The following is a 15,754-nucleotide window of genomic DNA, read 5'->3' on the forward strand; positions in this document are numbered from 1 at the left end:
ATGAATGGATATCCTTGTATTCCCCCACCTCCTGTAAGCACAGAACTCTTGCATAATATGCCAGCACTCCTGCTTCTTGCCTCAGTCAATGTTACTTTGACAAGAAAAGAAAGCTTGCTTGGTGTAAGTCTCTCAATATTCTTTGGGCATGCTATCTCATTTATTTTAGTGGCTGGAGTTGCAGTTGGCCTGATGAAAGCTCTGCCCACTTTCTGAATGATTGGAAGTGGCTATTCTTCCACACAGAGTTGGGTAGAAGGGTTTTCCCCAGCCAACTGTCCACCTGTCAGAGAGAGCGGGGTGTCTCCAAGGGAAGCCCAGTTTGGGAAGTTGCCTGAGTGAGAGCTCTGGGGATATGGTGACAGGAAGGGGCATTGCTGGCCCTGTCCATTTGCAGATTTGCTCTCTGCTTCAGGGGTCTGAGACGAAAAGGCCTGGGGTTGTTCTGCGAGCTTGTGTCCTCGCAGAGTGTGTCATGGTGGGAGAAGGTGGTGAGAGGGTAGAACCTGTGATTTCAGAAAGTCCCATTTGACAGACATTGCCTGCAACAGCAGCCAGCTGCTGAACACCAGTGTCAGGTGTATGTTGCTGTGTAGCGTCCTTGTATCTGGGTATTTCTGGTGGAGTGATGTGTAGCTCCTGCCTGGGTTACGATTGTCTTGGTAGACTTAGTACATCAGCCTCAAGTGAACCAGAACCCAGCTGGGTCTGCCGGGCTCACAGCCGGAGAAGCATATCTCATCCGTCATGAGAAAATCAAACCGCCTCTCAATCAGACATAATCACAGAATACTAGAACTGCAAGTGCTTCAGGAGGTCATCAAGTCCAGTCTCCTGCACTCATGTCAGAGCCAGGCACCATCTAGATCATCCCTGACAGATGTTTATCGAACCTGCTCTTCAATATCTCTAATGATGGAGATTCTGCAACCTCCCTAGGCAATTTATACCAGTGTTTAACAACCCTGGCAGTTAGGAAGTTTTTCCTAATGTCCAGTTGAAGTCATCTTTTCTGCAATTGAAGCGCATTGTTTCTTGTCCTGCCCTTACAGGTAAAGGAGAACAATTTTTCTCCCTCCTCCTTCCCCACCCTTTTACATAATTGAAAACTGTTATGTCCCCCCCACCCCCAGCCTTCTCTTTTTCAACCTAAACAAACCTAACTCTTTCAGTCTTCCCTCATAGGTCATGTTTTCTAGACCATTAATCATTTTGGTTGCTCTTTTTCTGGACTGTCTCCAATTTCTCCACATCTTTCTTGAAATGTGATGCCACAGACCCAGACCCAGTACTCCAGCTGAAGCCTAATCAGCACAGAGTAAAGCAAAAGAATTACTTCTTGTGTCTTGCTCACAATACTTCTGTCAGTGCATCACAGAATCGTGCTTGTTTTTTTCTGCAAATGTTACAAAACAATACTAACAACACCATCCCGAGCAACCTGTCTGAAAATGCTGTTACTAATTTGCTAGTGGCTTGTGTTTCTGTGATAGGGAATAATCCCTCTGAGGTGGGGCGGAGGACTCGATGTAACCTGGTATACCATGGTTCAAAGAATACAGGCTCATTTGGCCTGCACAGGATTCTGTTCCATGCATTAACTGCAGAGGGGCTGGGGAGATTTATGCTGGCAAGGTGCTTTTCTCCTGTGATTGTCAGACAAAAATCAGTGGTGTTGGTGTCTTCCTGCTGTGACTGGGGACGAGAGCTTCCCAAATAACTGACCTTCACAGGAGAACTCAGACCCAGAGCAATAGGTAACAACTGCAAACCCACCTCTGCCTAACTCCAGGCACCGGTTGATTGGACGGCCTTACAGACGATGTGAGATCTTTGGCCCACGCGTTTCATGGAGTGGCGAACTGCCCCTTTGTCAGCGTAAGTAGGGCATAACTGTCTGGTGCTTATGTGCCCCTTTCTCTCTCATCTAAGTATGTCACCAACTTTACTAAACAGATATGGAATAATTATAAAGCCCAGAAAGTCTCCCCTGAAGCACAGGGCAATTTTCAGGACATCTCCTTTAGGGAGTCAATCAGCCAGCAAAGCCAAACATTGACTGCAGGTTTCCAGAGTGCAATGCCAGTATCTGAAGAACAAGACCTTATTGGAGCAGGTTGTATTTTGGAGAGAAATATGTTTGGTGCAAGTTCCTTGGAATCAGAATTTAGTTTTTCCTTGGTAACTGAGTAACTGCAAAAGACACTGAGCTTAATATAGCAAAAATGTGCCACCGAGGTGGTTATTGGCCCTTCGGCTTATCTAAATAGCATAACAGTTTTCCCTTTTACCTACTTATATTCATCCAAAACCAGACATGATGCTTATCATCTGTGTTTTAATGTGTTCATGTACCCTGGTGTGGCAAAAAAAACAAACCACCATGCATCTCTATCAAGTTTTCAGAGACAACCATCCCTACAAGGGAAGGTGTAGCCCATTGATACACTATGCTGGTAAGACTCTTTTGCAGCATCCAGGCCATGAGTACTCAGGAGAATAGGGCATAGTTATTCATGGTGCATCACAAATGGGCCTTGTTCATTTTTGTTGTTTCATATCTAGGGCACGTAAATTTCAATAGCAGCTCAAGTAACCAGAGCTGCTTCTTTACCAGTATCGATTTTCAAGTAGACTGCTCTTGTGTCTCTGCAGGTATTCCATGTCTTCCACCTCCAGATATCCTCAATGGAAAACACACTCACAGATTAATGAAAAACTTCTCTTATGGGTCAGCTGTAACTTACAAATGTGACAATGGTTACCAGCTGACAGGAGAGGCCTCTATTCACTGTACAACCAAGGATGGGCTGAACGGAGAGTGGAGTGCACGTGCCCCTCGGTGTGAAGGTGGGTTGTGTGTATGTGCAGAGCCCCTTCCATTACTCTTTCGCGTATAGAAAGTCCTGTTTCAGATCAACCCACAAAAGTGACAGTCATGTCAAATCCTTGCATGTAGCATGCCTGCCCTTGGCAAGCTCTCCACAAGGTTTTCTGGGATTCAGGTCAGAGAGTAAATAGGGCTAGAATAGAGCAGTAGAGTTGAGATGGAAGCTGGTCCCACTGGAGGCATCCATAGAGGATCCTTGTCTGAGGGGAATGAAATTAGGAATGTGATGGTAGTGTTGCCATTAATATGGGAATCTCTGTTCTTGGCATAGGAAGGGACAACTGAGTCTACCAGAGCACATCATCTTCCTTTAAATGAAAGACTTAATGCTGGAAGATGTTTGTACACAGAACTTCCTTGGCATTGAGCAGTGTTTCTTCAGTGGGAACGCCAAGTCTGCCCTGTGATTGAAAGACTCAGGTTTGCTGGGATGCTGGATGGTGGGGTGAGGAAAAATAGTCTTGGTGCCACACTCTTCACCTTTCTTACTAATGCACTTGGGATAACTCCAAGCCAGACTTGTAGAGCCTTATCTATGGAGGAGTTGAGTATTAAGACTGACAGATGCTGGCACTTACGACTGTAACGGACCCAAGGATATCTCGGTGGGACCAACCAGCTTCCTGAACTGTCTTGGGCCAGGTTGCTGAGCTCTCTGTGTTTGCTGTCAATAGCTGTGGAGGTTATTTGGTTCCCATGAGGGCTGAGCTTTATGTCCTTGCCATGGGTCACTCCCAGGAATGGGAAGTTGCTCTCAGAACACTCTGTGAAGAGAGAACCCTTGAGAAGTTGCACTGAAAGGAGCTATGCTCTTATCTGTGTTTCTCAATCTCTGCCTCCCAGCATAGCCCTCCACATTTCCCACAACAATCTGTATCTTCAAGAAGGAATGAAATCAGCTAATGCAACAAGGGGCATGGAAAATGTTGAAAGCCAAAAAAAGCCTGGAGAGCATTATTTTTCTCCCAAATTGGACTTGTTTTCTTTTTCAGAGAAAAGATGTCTAGCTCCACAAATTAAGAATGGAAGAAGAGTATCTGGTGCTAGACGTGTCTATTCACATAAAGACAATGTTACCTTTGAGTGCAATCCTGGCTACACCATAAATCACAGAATCATAGAACATAAGGACTGGAAGGGACCTCGAGAGGCCATCGAGTCCAGCTCCCTGCCCCAATGGCAGGACCAAGTACTATCTAAACCATCCCTGATAGACATCTATCTAACCTGTTCTTAAATATCTCCAGCGATGGAGATTACACAATCTCCCTTGGCAATTTATTCCACTGTTTGACCGCCCTGACAGTTAGGAACTTTTTCGTAATGTCCAACCTAAACCTCCCTTGCTGTAGTTTAAGCCCGTTGCCTCTTGTTCTATCCTCAGAGGACAAGAAGAACAAGTTCTCTCCTTCCTCCTTATGACTCCCTTTTAGATATCTGAAAACCGCTATCATGTCTCCCCTCAATCTTCTCTTTTCCAAACTAAACAAGCCCAATTCTTTCAACCTTTTTTCATAGGTCCCATTCTCTAGAACTTTAATCATTCTTGTCGCTCTTTTCTGGACCCTCTCTAGTTTCTGCACATCTTTTTTGAACTGCAGTGCCCAGAACTGGACACAATACTCCAGCTGAGGCCTAATCAGTGCAGAGTAGAGCGGAAGAATGACTTCTCGTGTCTTGTTCACAACACACCTTTTAATGCATCCCAGAATCATGTTTGCTTTTTTTGCAACAGCATCACACTGTTGACTCATATTTACCTTGTGGTCCACTATAATCCCAAGATCCCTTTCTGCTGTAGTTGTTCCTAGACAGTCTCTCCCCATAGGGTCACAAAGAGAGTAAATGCCAAATCGATGGCACCTGGGATCCACCTCTGCCAGTTGGTGAGCAAGGCAAGTGTCACAACTCTCATTTGTTTGTATTATTCATCCATACACAATTTCCTCTGCTGTCTCACCCTTGAATACCTCAAACACCAAACCAGGTTGGATCTGTCCTGCCTGTTGCTCACCTCAAATTAGGACACTTGAGAGACCGGTTTGAGGGGAGATGTGGACAGTCCCAATGGAAAAGAAAATACATGCAGGATTAAAAATAAACCCTGTTTGGGGCAGTGCTGGCTGGGTTCTGAGAACTGTGGGGATACCTGATGAAGGATTGCATCCCTTCTGTTTACTGCACTGTTTGCGCTTTCCCATAGTGCATTTAGGGCTACTGGCCTCAAACTGCAACACCAGTAAAATAAATGACCCAAGTTAGCAAAAGCAATAGGTCTCCCTAGGGGGAATTTCTGTAGCTCAAAGCTGAAAGCAGAGCATTTTCATCTTCCTCTGGTCAGCATCCAGCATCTGCCCCACCATGAAATGGGAACTGGAAGCGGTTGAGAAGAGGATATTCAATTACTTCTTATTCCACCTCAGCTTTTGTGGCCTCTTCTGCTTCCTCTGCTGAACTTCACAATGAACTTGGAATGTTTATCAATGATGAACAATCCTTTGAACAACAAGACAAACGTTTCCTTCCTTCTGTAGATGTGGAATACAAGTGTCTAGTTCCTGCATGCTGAATAATCCTGAGCTAATTTTTTACTTTCCTCCTGACATTGGTCTTGCTGTCAGGCTGTTTTCCAAACTAGGGTGGGGCTTTAGGTGTTGCAAATGAGAGTAAAAGATTTGGAAAAGCCGAAGGCCTTCAGCAATTGCAATGAACCGAAATGTTTCAGTGATTTTTGGCTGCCCAAACTGAGCAGCTTAAAAGGCTTTGCTGTTTTCCTGGGTGGCAGGTGCAAGTTCTTCAGCAAGGACAGCTCCTTTCAGATGTCTGTTGTTAGGTAGCTGGCCTCAATAGTTGCTTTGAAAAAACATGGGCCAAGATTTCAACCTTGCCAGAGCACTTGCATCTCAAAGCCCCAGTCACAGTACACACAGGCAGTGTATAAATGTGACAAGGGAGTGAGCAGGTATTCTTGTGTTTGCCTCTCACTTTAATCAGCTGTAGCAGAAGATAATCTGTGTTCCCCATCAATTCGTGGGTACACAGAATGGATGGTTTCCTGACACTGGAAACTCAGGTAGCAGACTTGATTATAGATATTAGCAAGAGAAAGTGAAGTAACTTATTCCCAGAAGAATCTGTATCGGGCACAGCACTGAGGAATTGGGTTCATTTACTGCATCATATTCAGTGAGATGTCCTGCCGATTTCATGTTCACATTATAGTGATACTCATGCTTCTTTGCAGTATCCATTACTCATGAAAGCACAAGTACACTACCTGGGGGAGGTGATTTTAGGCAGGGTAGCAATAAAGTGTTTCCTTCTGAGAGGTTAAAACCAACACTGTTGTTGCCTCTCAGACACTGGAAGGCAGCAAGTGCAGAGCAGAGGCACCAAGTACCCACTAAACCATACTGCTTCCTGAGCAGGCTGACACCTTCTGCACCCTTTTTTCTTTCAGAGGTTCTCTGCCACGCCCCACAACTCCAGAATGGAAGAACAGTAGGTGGGTACGGCCCTGTCTACAGACCCAGGGAGAGGGTGAGGTTGGAATGTGATCCAGGCTACAGTCTGAATGGCAGCCGTGAGATCGAGTGCCAAGATGATGCAACCTGGTATCGCCCGGTTCCAGTCTGCGTAGAGGGTAAGTGTGAATCAAGGCTGAGTGGTGGGGAACTGTGATGGTCAGTCTCGGGTTGGAATGGAATAGGTCAGTAGGAGGTAGTAGGTAACTTTATTCCTGGTCTGAGTTACCCTCGGTGCTGTTGCGTTGGGCGTGACTCAAAACACGTGTGTGGACATTTTTCCTCCTGGAGAACAGCCTTTGTGAGCTGTGGTTCTTTCCCTGCAGAGTTGCGCTGCCCCTCCCCTCCGGCCATTGCCAACGGGAAGCCCAGAAGCCAGGCCGGGACAGTGTTCACCAGTGGAATGTCTGTAACTTACAGCTGTGAGCCTGGCTATTCCCTTACTGGGCAGGCATCTCTTAACTGTACGGCATCCGGAACTTGGAGCTCTCCCATCCCTCGATGTGAAGGTGTGCTTAGTTCTGTTACCTAGAGTTATGTGGCAGCTGCTCTGAGCATGGGTTTTAACGTGAAAGACGAGCTCACCCCTGCAAGAGAATTCAGAGCAGGGAATTTAAGCTCCATTGAATTAGACACGTTGCCAAATAAGTTTTTCATAAAATAAAGGCACTGGATGCACACTGCACTCTTGCAGACTTTATACAATCACGCACACACACAGAGGAGTCAAGTCTTTTGAGAAAGCAACTGTGGGTATCAATAGGCATGTTTGTTATGAATTAGAAGAGCTAGCTCCTAACTCCCACCTTCCCCACAGGTGTGCAGCTGGATGCATACAGCTCTGGCTCAGTTCTTACAGTTATTGAACACTGATTTAACAGGGAAGATTTGCAGTGTGTGTGTTCAAAAGGCCAACAGGACTGTACAGTTAAGCAGCAAGTACAAGCAGTAGGTTCCAGACTCGGACCCCTCAGAGGTAACTGTGCTTCCAGCACTGATGTCTGTCAAGGAAAGATCTGCCTCTTTTCATGACACAGAGAAGCAATATGATGCCCCGGGGATGTGATTTTAGGCAGTTGGCCTTTGTATATTTTCACTTTAGAGGTTAAACAGAAAACAGTAACTTCTTCCCAGACACTCGTAGGCAGCCAGAGCAGAGCAGACGCATGAAGCACCCAGTAAACACCACTGCTTCCCAGGCAGGTGACACCATCTGCACCTTTTCAGTTTCAGAGGTTCTCTGCCTTGCCCCACAACTCCAGAATGGAAGACAAGTAGGTGGATATGACCCTGTCCACAGACCCCGGGAGAGGGTGAGGTTGGAATGTGATCCAGGCTACACTCTGAATGGCAGCCGTGAGATCGAGTGCCAAGATGATGCAACCTGGGATCCCCCTGTTCCAGTCTGCATAGAGGGTAAGTGTGAATCAAGGCTGAGTGGTGGGGAACTGTGATGGTCAGTCTCGGGTTGGAGTGGAATAGGTCAGTCGGAGGTAGTAGGTAACTTTATTCCTGGTCTGAGTTACCCTCGGTGCTGTTGCGTTGGGCGTGACTCAAAACAAGTGTGTGGACATTTTTCCTCCTGGAGAACAGCCTTTGTGAGCTGTGGTTCTTTCCCTGCAGAGTTGCGCTGCCCCTCCCCTCCAGCCATTGCCAACGGGAAGCCCCGAAGCCAGGCCGGGACCGTGTTCACCAGTGGAATGTCTGCAACTTACAGCTGTGAGCCTGGCTATTCCCTTACTGGGCAGGCATCTCTTAACTGTATGGCATCCGGAACTTGGAGCTCTCCTATCCCTCGATGTGAAGGTGTGCTTAGTTCTGTTACCTAGAGTTATGAGGCAGCTGCTCTGAGCATGGGTTTTAACGTGAAAGACGAACTCACCCCGTAAGAGAATTCAGAGCAGGGAATTAAAGCTCCATTGAATTAGACACGTTGTCAAATAAGTTTTTCATAAAATAAAGGCACTGGATGCACACTGCACTCTTGCACACTTTATGCAATCACGTGGACATGCACACCCGCACACGGCCACACACAGAGGAGTCAAGTATTTTGAAAAAGCAACTGTGAGTATCAATAGGCGAGCTTGTTATGAATTAGAAATAAGCTAGCCCCTAATCCCCACCTCCCCTCGTGCATGCAGACGGAAACATACACCTCTGGCTCAATTCTTACAGTTATTGAACACTGATTTAACAGGGAAGATTTGCAGTGTGTGTGTTCAAAAGGCCAACAGGACTGTACAGTTAAGCAGCAAGTACAAGCAGTAGGTTCCAGACTCGGACCCCTCAGAGGTAACTGTGCTTCCAGCACTGATGTCTGTCAAGGAAAGATCTGCCTCTTTTCATGACACAGAGAAGCAATATGATGCCCCGGGGATGTGATTTTAGGCAGTTGGCCTTTGTATATTTTCACTTTAGAGGTTAAACAGAAAACAGTATCTTCTTCCCAGACACTCGTAGGCAGCCAGAGCAGAGCAGACGCATGAAGCACCCAGTAAACACCACTGCTTCCCAGGCAGGTGACACCATCTGCACCTTTTCAGTTTCAGAGGTTCTCTGCCTTGCCCCACAACTCCAGAATGGAAGACAAGTAGGTGGATATGACCCTGTCCACAGACCCCGGGAGAGGGTGAGGTTGGAATGTGATCCAGGCTACACTCTGAATGGCAGCCGTGAGATCGAGTGCCAAGATGATGCAACCTGGGATCCCCCTGTTCCAGTCTGCGTAGAGGGTAAGCGTGAATCAAGGCTGAGTGGTGGGGAACTGTGATGGTCAGTCTCGGGTTGGAATGGAATAGGTCAGTCGGAGGTAGTAGGTAACTTTATTCCTGGTCTGAGTTACCCTCGGTGCTGTTGCGTTGGGCGTGACTCAAAACAAGTGTGTGGACATTTTTCCTCCTGGAGAACAGCCTTTGTGAGCTGTGGTTCTTTCCCTGCAGAGTTGCGCTGCCCCTCCCCTCCGGCCATTGCCAACGGGAAGCCCAGAAGCCAGGCTGGGACAGTGTTCACCAGTGGAATGTCTGTAACTTACAGCTGTGAGCCTGGCTATTCCCTTTCTGGGCAGGCATCTCTTAACTGTACGGCATCTGGAACTTGGAGCTCTCCCATCCCTCGATGTGAAGGTGTGCTTAGTTCTGTTACCTAGAGTTATGTGGCAGCTGCTCTGAGCATGGGTTTTAACGTGAAAGACGAGCTCACCCCTGCAAGAGAATTCAGAGCAGGGAATTTAAGCTCCATTGAATTAGACACGTTGCCAAATAAGTTTTTCATAAAATAAAGGCACTGGATGCACACTGCACTCTTGCAGACTTTATACAATCACGCACACACACAGAGGAGTCAAGTCTTTTGAGAAAGCAACTGTGGGTATCAATAGGCATGTTTGTTATGAATTAGAAGAGCTAGCTCCTAACTCCCACCTTCCCCACAGGTGTGCAGCTGGATGCATACAGCTCTGGCTCAGTTCTTACAGTTATTGAACACTGATTTAACAGGGAAGATTTGCAGTGTGTGTGTTCAAAAGGCCAACAGGACTGTACAGTTAAGCAGCAAGTACAAGCAGTAGGTTCCAGACTCGGACCCCTCAGAGGTAACTGTGCTTCCAGCACTGATGTCTGTCAAGGAAAGATCTGCCTCTTTTCATGACACAGAGAAGCAATATGATGCCCCGGGGATGTGATTTTAGGCAGTTGGCCTTTGTATATTTTCACTTTAGAGGTTAAACAGAAAACAGTAACTTCTTCCCAGACACTCGTAGGCAGCCAGAGCAGAGCAGACGCATGAAGCACCCAGTAAACACCACTGCTTCCCAGGCAGGTGACACCATCTGCACCTTTTCAGTTTCAGAGGTTCTCTGCCTTGCCCCACAACTCCAGAATGGAAGACAAGTAGGTGGATATGACCCTGTCCACAGACCCCGGGAGAGGGTGAGGTTGGAATGTGATCCAGGCTACACTCTGAATGGCAGCCGTGAGATCGAGTGCCAAGATGATGCAACCTGGGATCCCCCTGTTCCAGTCTGCGTAGAGGGTAAGCGTGAATCAAGGCTGAGTGGTGGGGAACTGTGATGGTCAGTCTCGGGTTGGAGTGGAATAGGTCAGTCGGAGGTAGTAGGTAACTTTATTCCTGGTCTGAGTTACCCTCGGTGCTGTTGCGTTGGGCGTGACTCAAAACAAGTGTGTGGACATTTTTCCTCCTGGAGAACAGCCTTTGTGAGCTGTGGTTCTTTCCCTGCAGAGTTGCGCTGCCCCTCCCCTCCGGCCATTGCCAACGGGAAGCCCAGAAGCCAGGCCGGGACCGTGTTCACCAGTGGAATGTCTGTAACTTACAGTTGTGAGCCTGGCTATTCCCTTACTGGGCAGGCATCTCTTAACTGTATGGCATCCGGAACTTGGAGCTCTCCCATCCCTCGATGTGAAGGTGTGCTTAGTTCTGTTACCTAGAGTTATGAGGCAGCTGCTCTGAGCATGGGTTTTAACGTGAAAGACGAACTCACCCCGTAAGAGAATTCAGAGCAGGGAATTAAAGCTCCATTGAATTAGACACGTTGTCAAATAAGTTTTTCATAAAATAAAGGCACTGGACGCACACTGCACTCTTGCACACTTTATGCAATCACGTGGACATGCACACCCGCACACGGCCACACACAGAGGAGTCAAGTATTTTGAAAAAGCAACTGTGAGTATCAATAGGCGAGCTTGTTATGAATTAGAAATAAGCTAGCCCCTAATCCCCACCTCCCCTCGTGCATGCAGACGGAAACATACACCTCTGGCTCAATTCTTACAGTTATTGAACACTGATTTAACAGGGAAGATTTGCAGTGTGTGTGTTCAAAAGGCCAACAGGACTGTACAGTTAAGCAGCAAGTACAAGCAGTAGGTTCCAGACTCGGACCCCTCAGAGGTAACTGTGCTTCCAGCACTGATGTCTGTCAAGGAAAGATCTGCCTCTTTTCATGACACAGAGAAGCAATATGATGCCCCGGGGATGTGATTTTAGGCAGTTGGCCTTTGTATATTTTCACTTTAGAGGTTAAACAGAAAACAGTAACTTCTTCCCAGACACTCGTAGGCAGCCAGAGCAGAGCAGACGCATGAAGCACCCAGTAAACACCACTGCTTCCCAGGCAGGTGACACCATCTGCACCTTTTCAGTTTCAGAGGTTCTCTGCCTTGCCCCACAACTCCAGAATGGAAGACAAGTAGGTGGATATGACCCTGTCCACAGACCCCGGGAGAGGGTGAGGTTGGAATGTGATCCAGGCTACACTCTGAATGGCAGCCGTGAGATCGAGTGCCAAGATGATGCAACCTGGGATCCCCCTGTTCCAGTCTGCGTAGAGGGTAAGCGTGAATCAAGGCTGAGTGGTGGGGAACTGTGATGGTCAGTCTCGGGTTGGAATGGAATAGGTCAGTCGGAGGTAGTAGGTAACTTTATTCCTGGTCTGAGTTACCCTCGGTGCTGTTGCGTTGGGCGTGACTCAAAACAAGTGTGTGGACATTTTTCCTCCTGGAGAACAGCCTTTGTGAGCTGTGGTTCTTTCCCTGCAGAGTTGCGCTGCCCCTCCCCTCCGGCCATTGCCAACGGGAAGCCCAGAAGCCAGGCTGGGACAGTGTTCACCAGTGGAATGTCTGTAACTTACAGCTGTGAGCCTGGCTATTCCCTTTCTGGGCAGGCATCTCTTAACTGTACGGCATCTGGAACTTGGAGCTCTCCCATCCCTCGATGTGAAGGTGTGCTTAGTTCTGTTACCTAGAGTTATGAGGCAGCTGCTCTGAGCATGGGTTTTAACGTGAAAGACGAGCTCACCCCTGCAAGAGAATTCAGAGCAGGGAATTTAAGCTCCATTGAATTAGACACGTTGCCAAATAAGTTTTTCATAAAATAAAGGCACTGGATGCACACTGCACTCTTGCAGACTTTATACAATCACGCACACACACAGAGGAGTCAAGTCTTTTGAGAAAGCAACTGTGGGTATCAATAGGCATGCTTGTTATGAATTAGAAGAGCTAGCTCCTAACTCCCACCTTCCCCACAGGTGTGCAGCTGGATGCATACAGCTCTGGCTCAGTTCTCACAGTTATTGAACCCCAAATTAACAGGGAAGATGTGCAGTGTGTGTTCCAACGGCCAACAGGACTGTACAGTTTAAGAACAAGTACAAGCAGTAGGTCCCAAACTAGGACCCCTCAGAGGAAACTCTCCTGCCAGCACTGCTGTCTGTCAAGTAAAGATCTATCCCTGTTGATGACACAGAAAAGCCATATGATGCCCCAGGAGAGGTGATTTTAGGCAGTTAGCCCTAGTCTATATTTATGTTAGAGGTTAAAAACAAAACAGTTTCTCCCCAGACACTGGTAGGCAGCCAGAGCAGAGCAGAAGCGCGAAGCAACCACTAAACACCACTGCTTGGTGGGCAGGCTGACACCTTCTGCACCTTTTCTCTTTCAGAGGTTCTCTGCCTCGCCCCACAACTCCAGAATGGAAGAGAAGTAGGTGGATACAGCCCTGTCCACAGACGCAGGGAGAGGGTGAGGTTGGAATGTGATCCAGGCTACAGTCTGAATGGCAGCCGTGAGATCGAGTGCCAAGATGATGCAACCTGGGATCCCCCTGTTCCAGTCTGCGTAGAGGGTAAGCGTGAATCAAGGCTGACTGGTGGGGAACTGTGATGGTCAGTCTTGGGTTGGAATGTAATAGGTCAGTCGGAGGTAGTAGGTAACTTTATTCCTGGTCTGAGTTATCCTCGGTGCTGTTGCGTTGGGCGTGACTCAAAGCAAGAGTGTGGATATTTTCCGTTCTAGAGGACAGCCTTTGTGAGCTGTGGTTCTTTCCCTGCAGAGTTGCGCTGCCCCTCCCCTCCAGCCATTGCCAACGGGAAGCCCCGAAGCCAGGCCGGGACCGTGTTCACCAGTGGAATGTCTGTAACTTACAGCTGTGAGCCTGGCTATTCCCTTACTGGGCAGGCATCTCTTAACTGTATGGCATCCGGAACTTGGAGCTCTCCTATCCCTCGATGTGAAGGTGTGCTTAGTTCTGTTACCTAGAGTTATGAGGCAGCTGCTCTGAGCATGGGTTTTAACGTGAAAGACGAACTCACCCCGTAAGAGAATTCAGAGCAGGGAATTAAAGCTCCATTGAATTAGACACGTTGTCAAATAAGTTTTTCATAAAATAAAGGCACTGGACGCACACTGCACTCTTGCACACTTTATGCAATCACGTGGACATGCACACCCGCACACGGCCACACACAGAGGAGTCAAGTATTTTGAAAAAGCAACTGTGAGTATCAATAGGCGAGCTTGTTATGAATTAGAAATAAGCTAGCCCCTAATCCCCACCTCCCCTCGTGCATGCAGACGGAAACATACACCTCTGGCTCAATTCTTACAGTTATTGAACACTGAATTAACAGGGAAGATTTGCAGTGTGTGTGTTCAAAAGGCCAACAGGACTGTACAGTTAAGCAGCAAGTACAAGCAGTAGGTTCCAGACTCGGACCCCTCAGAGGTAACTGTGCTTCCAGCACTGATGTCTGTCAAGGAAAGATCTGCCTCTTTTCATGACACAGAGAAGCAATATGATGCCCCGGGGATGTGATTTTAGGCAGTTGGCCTTTGTATATTTTCACTTTAGAGGTTAAACAGAAAACAGTAACTTCTTCCCAGACACTCGTAGGCAGCCAGAGCAGAGCAGAAGCATGAAGCACCCAGTAAACACCACTGCTTCCCAGGCAGGTGACACCATCTGCACCTTTTCAGTTTCAGAGGTTCTCTGCCTTGCCCCACAACTCCAGAATGGAAGACAAGTAGGTGGATATGACCCTGTCCACAGACCCCGGGAGAGGGTGAGGTTGGAATGTGATCCAGGCTACACTCTGAATGGCAGCCGTGAGATCGAGTGCCAAGATGATGCAACCTGGGATCCCCCTGTTCCAGTCTGCGTAGAGGGTAAGCGTGAATCAAGGCTGAGTGGTGGGGAACTGTGATGGTCAGTCTCGGGTTGGAATGGAATAGGTCAGTCGGAGGTAGTAGGTAACTTTATTCCTGGTCTGAGTTACCCTCGGTGCTGTTGCGTTGGGCGTGACTCAAAACAAGTGTGTGGACATTTTTCCTCCTGGAGAACAGCCTTTGTGAGCTGTGGTTCTTTCCCTGCAGAGTTGCGCTGCCCCTCCCCTCCGGCCATTGCCAACGGGAAGCCCAGAAGCCAGGCTGGGACAGTGTTCACCAGTGGAATGTCTGTAACTTACAGCTGTGAGCCTGGCTATTCCCTTTCTGGGCAGGCATCTCTTAACTGTACGGCATCTGGAACTTGGAGCTCTCCCATCCCTCGATGTGAAGGTGTGCTTAGTTCTGTTACCTAGAGTTATGAGGCAGCTGCTCTGAGCATGGGTTTTAACGTGAAAGACGAGCTCACCCCTGCAAGAGAATTCAGAGCAGGGAATTTAAGCTCCATTGAATTAGACACGTTGCCAAATAAGTTTTTCATAAAATAAAGGCACTGGATGCACACTGCACTCTTGCAGACTTTATACAATCACGCACACACACAGAGGAGTCAAGTCTTTTGAGAAAGCAACTGTGGGTATCAATAGGCATGCTTGTTATGAATTAGAAGAGCTAGCTCCTAACTCCCACCTTCCCCACAGGTGTGCAGCTGGATGCATACAGCTCTGGCTCAGTTCTCACAGTTATTGAACCCCAAATTAACAGGGAAGATGTGCAGTGTGTGTTCCAACGGCCAACAGGACTGTACAGTTTAAGAACAAGTACAAGCAGTAGGTCCCAAACTAGGACCCCTCAGAGGAAACTCTCCTGCCAGCACTGCTGTCTGTCAAGTAAAGATCTATCCCTGTTGATGACACAGAAAAGCCATATGATGCCCCAGGAGAGGTGATTTTAGGCAGTTAGCCCTAGTCTATATTTATGTTAGAGGTTAAAAACAAAACAGTTTCTCCCCAGACACTGGTAGGCAGCCAGAGCAGAGCAGAAGCGCGAAGCAACCACTAAACACCACTGCTTGGTGGGCAGGCTGACACCTTCTGCACCTTTTCTCTTTCAGAGGTTCTCTGCCTCGCCCCACAACTCCAGAATGGAAGAGAAGTAGGTGGATACAGCCCTGTCCACAGACGCAGGGAGAGGGTGAGGTTGGAATGTGATCCAGGCTACAGTCTGAATGGCAGCCGTGAGATCGAGTGCCAAGATGATGCAACCTGGGATCCCCCTGTTCCAGTCTGCGTAGAGGGTAAGCGTGAATCAAGGCTGACTGGTGGGGAACTGTGATGGTCAGTCTTGGGTTGGAATGTAATAGGTCAGTCGGAGGTAGT

At 47.8% G+C, this 15,754-nt stretch overlaps 1 protein-coding gene across 1 annotated transcript in view; it reads left to right on the forward strand.

Annotated features, from left to right (window-relative positions):
- Nucleotides 1-7,287, forward strand: part of LOC142001737 (complement receptor type 1-like) — a 201,210-nt gene extending 193,923 nt beyond the window's left edge. Inside the window, exons 58-61 of the mRNA XM_074977257.1 lie at nucleotides 1,793-1,878; nucleotides 2,656-2,850; nucleotides 6,351-6,533; nucleotides 7,232-7,287. Of these exons, the coding sequence (XP_074833358.1) occupies nucleotides 1,793-1,878; nucleotides 2,656-2,850; nucleotides 6,351-6,533; nucleotides 7,232-7,287 (520 nt within the window). The remainder of the gene's footprint in view (nucleotides 1-1,792; nucleotides 1,879-2,655; nucleotides 2,851-6,350; nucleotides 6,534-7,231) is intronic.
- The last annotated feature ends 8,467 nt before the right edge of the window (nucleotides 7,288-15,754 follow it).

The sequence above is a fragment of the Carettochelys insculpta genome, chromosome 26 (assembly GCF_033958435.1).
Source record: "Carettochelys insculpta isolate YL-2023 chromosome 26, ASM3395843v1, whole genome shotgun sequence".
In the NCBI taxonomy this organism is placed as follows: Eukaryota; Metazoa; Chordata; order Testudines; family Carettochelyidae; genus Carettochelys; species Carettochelys insculpta.